We start from the raw sequence: 10937 nt of genomic DNA on the forward strand, positions 1-10937 counted from the left end.
AGCACTGCACACAATGGGGGTCCGTGGAGCCTGCCGGTAGAAAAGTCCCACATGCGGTGCAGGAAGCATATAATGTCTGTGCCTTGGCACCCTTGCGTTTTACGGACGACATGCTGCTGGCTCTCTGCAATGTGAGAGAGTCTATAGCCAAAGGGCAACCAGCGCTATGCAATACAAAGTATTTGTAGAAACAAAATACTAAGAATACTACTGGCACAAGAGGGGGTGAGCCCTGAGGGCTGCTTACCGCCCGCTGAATAGCGGGTAAGAGGCTGCAGAATTCCTTGTCTGGGTCTCCCCGGCTCCCCTCTGCAGCTCAGCGTGTCAGCAGGAATGGCTGCCGGCGTCTGTGGAGAGGGGCGGTCCGTGGGAGTTCCCAAACAAAAGTGCGGGAAACAGTGTCCCCTCTGTGCCGATTGTGAGGGCTGGAGTATGTAAAAACGACTCCAGCCCTCAGCGCTGATGCACTGGCCAGCGTCCCGCCCCTCTCCTGACTGGCAGGTCTGGGGGCGGGAACGAACGGAAGCAGGCCGCAAAAGCCGGGGACTCGAGTTATCAGCGCGGCCGCCGTAAAAGCGCGGGCCGCGCTGAAGTCCCCGGCGCACCACAAGTGCCAGCCGCGCCGCAGTCCCAGCGGCCGGCATGACCGATTCCTAGACGTGGCCAGCGTCCCGCCCCTCTCCTGACTGGCAGGTCCGGGGGCGGGAACGAACGGAAGCAGGCCGCAAAAGCCGGGGACTCGAGTTATCAGCGCGGCCGCCGTAAAAGCGCGGGCCGCGCTGAAGTCCCCGGCGCACCACAAGTGCCAGCCGCGCCGCAGTCCCAGCGGCCGGCGCGACCGATTCCTGGAAGTGTGCCTGCTTCAGCTAAGCTGAATGAGGCCATGGCACAAGCGCCGTAGCGCTGATGTCCCCCGGCGCACTACAACACCCAGCATGCTGCGGTGTGAGCGCCAAATGCACGGGGACACAGAGTACCTTGAGGAAGCAGGGCCATGTCCCTGATGTACTCCGCTCCATCCAGCATCTTCTCCAGGGGCTGTAGATGGAGCCCGGTCTCAGTGCCTGGAGACCAGTAAATCCCACTTCACCCAGAGCCCTGTAAAAAGGGATGGGGAAGGAATCAGCATGTGGGCTCCTGCCGCCGTACCCGCAATGGGTACCTCAACCTTACAAACACCTCCGACATACAGTGGGGTGAGAAGGGAGCATGCTGGGAGCCCTGTTTATGGGCCCTCTTTTCTTCCATCCGACATAGTCAGCAGCTGCTGCTGACTAAAAACAATGGAGCTATGCGTGCGTGTCTGACCTCCTTGCGCACAAAGCTAAAACTGAGGAATCTGTACTCCTACGGGAGGGTGTATAGCCAGAAGGGGAGGGGCCTTACACTTTTAAGTGTAGTTCTTTGTGCGGCCTCCAGAGGGCAGTAGCTATACACCCACTGTCTGGGTCTCCCAATTAGGAGCGAAAAAGAAACCATTTTTTTCAGGGACCATATCATATTTGAAGTGACTTTGAGAGGCCGAGGTGCCAGAAAATACCCAAAAGTGACCCCATTCTGAAAACTGCACCTCTCAAAGTGCTCAAAATCACATCCAAGAAGTATATTCACCCTTCAGGTGCTTCACAGGAATGAACATTTTTGTTTTTTTACCTAAAAATGTTGCTTTAGGAAGAAGTAGCAAGACAAAATGGACCCCAAAATGCGTTACCCAGCTTCTTCTGAGCGCGCTGATACCCCACATGTGGCCAGAAGTTTAGAGGTTTAAACAAGCGTCAGGGCTCAGAAGAGAAGGAGCGCCATCTGAATATTGGAACACAAATTTAGCTGTAATTGATTGAAGGCACCATGTCACATTTGCAGGACCCCTGAGGTGCCTAAACAACAGAAACCCCTCACAAGTGACCCCATTTTGGAAACTAGACCCATCAAGGAATTTATGTAGGAGAGTGTTGCACATTTTAAAGCTATAGGTGCTTCACAGAACTTTTTAAAATGTGGATGCGAAAATGATGGTTACATTTCTTTCTGCTAAAATGTAAGTTTAGCCTAAAATTTGTAATTTTCACAATGGATAATAGGAGAAAACGGACCCTATAATTTGTTATGCAATTTCTCTGGAACACAGTGATACCCCACACATGGTCAAAACCTAATGTTTGGGCACGTGGCGGGGCTTGGAAAGCGACCAGCGCTATTTAAATTGTGAAATCCAAAATTTGGATGCGTCAACATTTGCAGAGCCCCTGAGGTGCCAGAAAAGAAGAAAACCCCAAAACGTAACCCAATGTAGAAGTTGCACCTCTCAAATATTTTATTTATGGCAGCAGTGACTATTTTGTAGCATTCACGTCAAACTCTTTCGGGAAAATTACCAATATGCCAGTTTAGTGCCCATACATTGTGCCCCCATATATTGTAGCGCCTCCAAAGATTGTGCCCAGTTTGTGCTTCTGGCGACACATACAGTACAGACCAAAAGTTTGGACACACCTTCTTATTCAAAGAGTTTTCTTTATTTTCATGACTCACATTGAAGGCATCAAAACTATGAATTAACACATGTGGAATGAAATACTTAACAAAAAAGTGTAAAACAACTGAAAATATGTCTTATATTCTGGGTTCTTCAAAGTAGCCACCTTTTGCTTTCATTACTACTTTGCACACTCTTGGCATTCTCTTGATGAGCTTCAAGAGGTGGTCACCGGAAATGGTTTTCCAACAGTCTTGAAGGAGTTCCCAGAGATGCTTAGCACTTGTTGGCCCTTTTGCCTTCACTCTGCAGTCCAGCTCACCCCAAACCATCTCGATTGGGTTCAGGTCTGGTGACTGGAGACCAGGTCATCTGGTGTAGCACCCCATCACTCTCCTTCTTAGTCAAATAGCCCTTACACAGCCTGGAGGTGTGTTTGGAGTCATTGTCCTGTTGAAAAATAAATGATGGTCCAACTAAACGCAAACCGGATGGAATAGCATGCCACTGCAAGATGCTGTGGTAGCCATGCTGATTCTGTATGCCTTCAATTTTTAATAAATCCCCAACAGTGTCACCAGCAAAGCTCTCCCACACCATTACACCTCCTCCTCCATGCTTCACGGTGGGAACCAGGCATGTAGAGTCCATCCGTTCACCTTTTCTACAAAGACACGGTGGTTGGATCCAAAGATCTCAAATTTGGACTCATCAGACCAAAGCACAGATTTCCACTGGTCTAATGTCCATTCCTTGTGTTCTTTAGCCCAAACAAGTCTCTTCTGCTTGTTGCCTGTCCTTAGCAGTGCTTTCCTAGCAGCTATTTTACCATGAAGGCCTGCTGCACAAAGTCTCCTCTTAATAGTTGTTCTAGAGATGTATCTGCTGCTAGAACTCTGTGTGGCATTGACCTGGTCTCTAATCTGAGCATCTGTTAACCTGCGATTTCTGAGGCTGGTGACTCGGATAAACTTATCCTCCGCAGCAGAGGTGACTCTTGGTCTTCCTTTCCTGGGGTGGCCCTCATGTGAGCCAGTTTCTTTGTAGCATTTGATGGTTTTTGCCACTGCACTTGGGGACACTTTCAAAGTTTTCCCAATTTTTCGGACTGACTGACCTTCATTTCTTAAAGTAATGATGGCCACTTGTTTTTCTTTACTTAGCTGCTTTTTTTCTTGCCATAATACAAATTCTAACAGTCTATTCAGTAGGACTATCAGCTGTGTATCCACCAGACTTCTGCACAACACAACTGATGGTCCCAACCCCATTTATAAGGCAAGAAATCCCACTTATTAAACCAGACAGGGCACACCTGTGAAGTGAAAACCATTTCCGGTGACTACCTCTTGACGCTCATCAAGAGAATGCCAAGAGTGTGCAAAGCAGTAATCAAAGCAAAATGTGGCTACTTGAAGAACCTAGAATATAAGACATATTTCAGTTGTTTCACACTTTTTTGTTAAGTTTTTTATTCCACATGTTTTAATTCATAGTTTTGATGCCTTCAATGTGAATCTACAATTTTCAGAGTCATGAAAATAAAGAAAACTATTTGAATGAGGTGGTGTGTCCAAACTTTGTCAGTACTGTACACCCTTGTAAGTTGTTAAGTGTGCTCCCCCCACTACAATAATACCACACACATAGTCACTTACTGTTATTTAGGCACAGGGGGATCAGAGGGAGAGGGTATTAGATTTGGGAGTGCCAACATCCCTGAATTTTATTTGGGAGTTAGGAGCCATATCGCTTTTCCTGTGTCATTGTTCCACCAGTAACGAGATTTCCAGTGACAGATGATGGACCTGAGTGAGGGCTGGGGTTGTGTGGGATAAGTTAGGGGTTTTATTGGTATCATTTTGGGGTACAGAACATTTTTTTATTACTATCAGTATAAGGCTGGGATCACATTCTTGGGTTCTGTGAGCACTTACATTGGGGTGTCCATGTAAATCCCCCAAAAATGCGATTTAGACGTAACCCGATGGACCCACTCACTCTAATAAGGCAGATGGCGACACTTTGGACTCCGAATTGCGTATGTTTCGCTGGTTTTCATCTTTTTAGGCTTGCACAGAGCTGTGGCCGTCCACAATTATGTGCTAAAAAGATGCCTAAAATGATGGCACATTACCGGGCCGGAACAGAGACCAAAGTGTCTCCATCTGTCACATTACAGTGAGTGGTTCCCTTGGCGGTCTTGTCTGAATCACGTTTTTTTTGGATTTACATGGAAACCCCGACGTAAGTGCTCAGTAAAAGAGCGCAGGATAAATGTCAGCTGAACCTTATTCCAATTTTTGGGAGGTAGTAGAATGAAGAAACATACAGCAGTGCAGAAATAGTTTTTATGTTTGCACTGTTCAGCGTGCAGTATTATTGATCAGACGGATTTATTCTATGGGTTGGTGCCATTGATATCAGATTTATATTCTGCCTCTATCACACAGTAAAAGTGATTTTTTTTTATAATAAACAGTTTTTCTGTCTTAATAGTCTAAGAGCTGCAACTTTTTTATTTTTTGGCAAAAAGGGCTGTATAAGAACTTTTTTTTTTTTCTGCAAAGAGTTGGAGATTTTTGGGAACATAATATTTTTGATTGCATTTTATTCAGATTTTTCAGATGAAGAATGAACAAAAAACAGCAACTGCCTTATTTATATGCAGTTTGGCGTTTATTTCCACCATCTTTTTTATCGCTTTTTAGTCACTTTTTTGTGTCAGTATGATGAAAAAAATGCCATTTTTGGAGTGTTTATTATTTTTTTTTTTCGCCGTACACAATAAGTAACTTGACAGTTTTATAGATTGGGTTGTTCCAGAAGCAGTGATAGCAATTATGTGTATGATTGTTTATTTTTGTTCAAACATTAAAGCTGCGCTTTTAGTGACGAAACAGGTTTCTGTGATTTGTGTGCACTTTTCCTTTTACACATTTTATTTTATTTTTTCACTTAGTCCCACTATGGGACATGAATATTGTTTACGCTGATCACTGATCTCATGTTGTATTCATGTAGAGCAGCAAGAGACCTGTCAATGACTCACTGACTGTGCCTGTAAGGCCCTGCTTATAGCTGGATCTTACAGGCCACCATACTCTTGGGTCATTAAATGACGCGATAGTACCATGGCCACGATCGGCGGGGGGCTGATTTTGCTATAGGAATGCTTTTAACCCCGTTTAACCACTTAAATACTGGGGATTAATCAGCCCCGATCGGTTCCAAAATTGGCCTGGGCCGATGTCCGCGGGTGTCAGCTCTCATGTACAGCCGACACCTGTTCATGGGGTGGTGCTACACACTTAGGATGGAATCACATTTATGCGTGTAAAATCGGTCCGAGTTGCCTGAAAAAAAACCCGGCCGATTTTAGTTCATGTTAGGTCAGTGTGCAATGCTTTTTATAAATTGTTTCCAAGCTAGCAGAGCGTGTGTAATGCGTGTGTGATCTGTGTGTGATCCTTTTTTTTCTCAGCAGCTGTCATCTGTCATTCAGCTCTGCTACATGGCCACTGACAGCAGCCACAGACAGCCATGTAGCAGAGCTGAATAGCCGCTGACAGCAGCCACAGACAAAGCGATGTAGCAGAGCTGAATGGCCGCTGACAGCAGACACAGACAGAGCCGCACGATCAGAATGAAGTCGGATGAACTTCACCCGACTTCATTGTCATCCCGCGGCTCTGTCTGTGTGGCATGGCCTGATTTTCGGTCACCGGTGAAGGTCTCACCGGTGACCGCAAATCCCGAGTGACCGCGGTGAGCCGTCACTGAGGTTAACCGTGGCCACAGCTGCAGTCCTCCCGCTGAGATCTGTGGCCGCAGGTAACCTGAGTGACATCATCGCTGATAGCGCGACTCACTTCAGTCGCTGCGGGGAGCTTACAGAGAGCGGTCGTGGTCTGTGACCGCTCTCGAGAGACCTCTGTGGATTACGTCGGACATGGAAGGGTATTTGGGGTCTTGAATAAAGTGGTGAAAGAGGTTGTTTTGTTATTTATTTCAACTAAAGGATTTTTGGGTGTATGTCTTTATTTTCTTAATCTGACAGGTTAATTATGGAAGGTATCTCGGGGAGACACCTCCCATGATTAATCTAGGACTTGGTGGCAGCTATGGGCTGCTGCCATTAACTCCTTATTACCTCGATTGCCACCGCACCAGGGCAATTCGGGGTGGCCAGATACAGTCCCGGGACAGTCGCATCTAATGGATGTGGCTATTCTGGCTGATATTGTTAGGGTGGGGGGCTCCCCATAACATGGGGCTCCCCATCCTGAGAATACCAGCTTGCAGCCGTGTGGCTTTACCCTGACTGGTATTAAAATGGGGGGGAACCGCACGCCGTTTTTTATAAATTATTTATTTATATTTTTTAGTGCATTATATAGACCCACCCACCGGCAGCTGTGATTGGTTGCAGTAAGACAGCTGTCACTCAGCGTTGGGGGCGTGTCTGACTGCATCTAATCATAGGCACCGGTGGGCGGGGAAAGCAGGGAATACGAGATTGAATAATGAGCGGCCGGCTTTTTCAAAAGAGAAGCCGCCGGAGCAGTATGAACGCCGTGCAGCGCCGCGCCGATGATCGGGGATCAGTGAGTATCAGAGAGGGGGGAAGAGGGATAAACTGACATGGACAGAGAGAATAGAGATTGAGAGGGAGAGACCGACTGACAATAATCGCATGTTTCTCAAAACACTGGAAATGAGAGAGGTCTCACAATGTCGGTCAATCTCTATAATTGACAGACATTGTGAGACCTCACTCATTTCCAGTGTTTTGAGAAACATGCGATTAATGTATTTATAAAAACGGATGTCACTAGGATGGTGTGAGTGCCGGTCCGTGTGACATGCTTTTTTTTCACGCTCACATAGAGTTGCATTGGAGAGACTCGTGCGAGAAACTCTCCATATCGCAGCATGCTGTGATTTTTTTCTCAGTCCGATTTGGACTGAGAAAAAAATAGCAGATTGGAGCTGCCTCATTGTTTAACATGTGTCCGAGTGCAATGCGAGAATTTCTCGCATTGCACTACTGCGACAAAATCGCAAGTGAGAAGCCGGCCTTATTCTTCACTGCAGCTAAAAAGTGGTATTGAAAAATAAGTGCCCTAAACTACCACCATTACAGGGAACCCATCACTGGCTTTTTTCCTTATGAGCTGCGGCCACCATCAGTGAGCCCTTATACTCGTATACAGCGTTCCAGAATACTGTATATAAGAGCCCAAACCGCTCTGTAGAATATAAAAATCACCTTTATAATACTCACCTAGAGGGCAGTTGGGTGTCACTGCCATCAATCCAGCGTCTTCTCCATCTTGTGCGATAGCCATCCTTCTGCCCAGCCGCATGTGCATGATGCGTCCTGCGTCGTTCATACAGGGGCCGCCATTGCAGTCCTGCGCATACGCACTTTGATCTACCCGGCTGAGGGTAGATCAAAGTACTGTAGTGCGTATGTGTGGGTGGTCTTTTACCATTTCACGTTCCGGCACATTATAGTACTTTGCGCTGCTCTCAGCAGGGTAGATCAAAGTGCGCATGGGCAGTAGTGCAATGGCGGCCTCTGTGAATGACATAGTACGAATCATGCACACGGGGCTGGGCAGGAGGACGGCAACCGCACAAGACTGAGGAGGCGCCGGACTGACAGCAGCAACAACCATCATACCGGACCACCACAGGTATTATAAGGCTATGTGCGCACTAGAAATGTGAAGTTTCTCAAGAAAATTTCTTGAGAAACTTCTGCCAGTGAAAGATTTCCGGACCTGCGGAAAAAATCCGCACCAAATCCGCATGAGGTTTTGCCGCGGATTTACGGCAAGTTTGTCCCTGCAATAAATAATAAAGATAATCGATAGACAGATAATGGATAGAGGGAAAGATGAATAGATGAATAGATAGATAGAGGGATAGATAGATAGATGAATATAGATAGATAGAGGGATAGATAGATAGATAGATAGATAGAGGGATAGATGGATAGATAGATAGATAGAGGGATAGATGGATAGATAGATAGATAGAGGGATAGATAGATAGATAGATAGAGGGATAGATAGATGAGAAAAACCTATATAATGTCCCACCCCCCTGCATTTTCTAAGCTGGCACCCTTTAGTGACTTTCATGTGGCACTAAAGGGTGCTTAGCCTTGTATTTAGCCATAAAATAAATAAATAATTAAAAAAAAACGACGTGAGGTCCCCCCATTTTTTGTAGCCAGCTAGGGTAAAGCAGACGGCTGCAGCCTGCAGACCACCGCTGGCAGCTTCACCTTGGCTGATAATCCAAAACAGTGGGCACCCCACGCTGTTATTTTAAATTATATAAATAATTTAAAACAAAAAACGTGCGGTCCCCCCCATATTGGATCATCAGCCAAGGTAAAGCGGACAGCTGGGGTCTGATATTCTCAGACTAGGGAGGTCCACTGTTATTGGACACTCCCCAGCCTAAAAATAGCAGGCCGCAGCCGCCCCAGAAGTGGCGCATCCATTAGACGTGCCAATCCTGGCGCTTTGCCCCAGCTCATCCCGCGCCCTGGTGCGTTGGCAAACGGGGTAATATATGGGGTTGATGCCAGATGTGTAATGTCACCTGGCATCAAGCCCTGGGGTTGGTGAGGTCAGGCGTCTATCAGATACCCGACATCACCAACCCAGTCAGTAATAATTAAAAAATAGACAACAAAAAAAGTTTTATTTGAAAAAACACTCCCCAAAACATTCCCTCTTTAACCAATTTATTGAAAAGAGCACAATCAATTCCACGTCCGGCGTAATCCAATAAGGGGGGGGCATGGCGATCCATACCATAGTCGCTGTCCCAGTCAATGAAGAACAGAATGTTCCCCATTGGCTGGGAGAGCAATGCAGTGACCTGAGCTAACATCAATAGGTCAGCTCAGGTCACTGCAGGGGATGACGAGCGCTGCCATCAGGAGCATAGATGAGATCATTACCTGCTGTGATCATCTCCTGTACTGCTGACGTCAGCGCTGTCACTGCCTTCTATGCCCGTCGCGTTGTCAGAAGTATTGCGAGAGCCTGTGACGTCACCGCTAGTGACAGTCTCGGGCCGCTCGCGAGACGGGCATAGACAGCAGTGACCGCGGTGACGTCAGGAGGCAGGAGATCGTCACAGCAGGTAATGATCTCACCTCCTGACAGCAGCGATCGTCATCCCCGCGGCTCCCAGCACTGCAGGGTGTCAGTGTTTGCCTGCGCTGCAGCGTGACAGGCTGCTGACACTGCGGGCAGACACTGACACTGCAGTGCAGGCAGCCGCGAGGCCGGAGCAGGACACAGACTGCACGGGCACCTGGAGGTCGCACGGAGTGCTTCTGTGCGGCGTCCAGGGAGTGCGACGTCTGTGTTTACTCTGCTCCGCCTCCTCTTCCTGGCATAATGACATCGCTTCCTGCAAAACCGCAGGCAGCGATGAGCATTCCCGCAGGTAAATCGCGGCTATTCCGGTGGTATACCGCACATCATTTGCTACCTGCGGTATACCCCCGGAATACCGCAGGTACCTGCGGAAATTAATGGACATGCACATTTTCTCAAGAAAGTTTCTCGAGAAAATTTTCTCAAGAAATTTTCTTGAGAAAAATCCGCACAGTGCGCACAACTATTTTTTTTTCTCATTGAATTTCATGGGAAATGTCTGCACAAAGATTGCAGACATTTCTCAAGAAATTTCCGGGGCAAATCCGCAGGTAAAAAGCTCTAGTGCGCACATAGCCTAAAGGTGTATTTTACATTATACAGAGTGGCCTGGGCTCTTATATACGGTATTCAGGAATACTGTATATAAGACCTGAGTGGTTGTGGTCGCAACTTATAGGGGATCAAATCTGATGACAGGTTCCCTTTAAAGTGAGTATCGGCGGTCATTAAGGGGTTAATTAGACACATCTACACATCAATTGCATCTCAGTTGTGTCAATTTAAATCATAAACAGTGACCTGCAGAGCTGAAATCACGAAGATTCTGGACCTAAGTGACTGTCACGACCTCCACCCTGTATTACAGCTGAGAGTCTCCCTCTCACAGTGTCACACTCAGCTTCACGTATCGTCCCGTCCCCCGTATCCATATGTCACTCACCAGCTGAGCTCTGCAGCTCCCTCCATAGCTCCTATTTGTGCGACTACTGCGGCCCCACGTGCGTCTCACAACATCTCCGTCATCAGCCCACGGCGGCCTCAGTGCGCAGCCGCACTGCTGCTTCTCCTCTTCCTGTCCGGATCCAGTGCTGCTCTATCGCCATCTAGTGGGTTCCTTGCTAACTGCACGTAAAAATTATTTGTGAAAATTGGGGAAAATCCCAATGCAAATTTTCTTTTTAAATAATCAGATGATATTAGTAGGAATGTGTGCTGGCAGTAGGCTTTATTATTTTTCTTATTAGGAGGATTACAATTACTGATGTGTT

General features: G+C 47.0%; 1 protein-coding gene across 1 annotated transcript in view; it reads right to left on the bottom strand.

Annotated features, from left to right (window-relative positions):
- Nucleotides 1-10698, bottom strand: part of ICE2 (interactor of little elongation complex ELL subunit 2) — a 172995-nt gene extending 162297 nt beyond the window's left edge. The window contains exon 1 of the mRNA XM_075345592.1: nt 10610-10698. Within this exon, the coding sequence (XP_075201707.1) occupies nt 10610-10635 (26 nt within the window). The 5' untranslated portion in view covers nt 10636-10698. The remainder of the gene's footprint in view (nt 1-10609) is intronic.
- Nucleotides 10699-10937: the final 239 nt, after the last annotated feature.

The sequence above is a fragment of the Anomaloglossus baeobatrachus genome, chromosome 4 (assembly GCF_048569485.1).
Source record: "Anomaloglossus baeobatrachus isolate aAnoBae1 chromosome 4, aAnoBae1.hap1, whole genome shotgun sequence".
NCBI classification, from domain to species: domain Eukaryota; kingdom Metazoa; phylum Chordata; class Amphibia; order Anura; family Aromobatidae; genus Anomaloglossus; species Anomaloglossus baeobatrachus.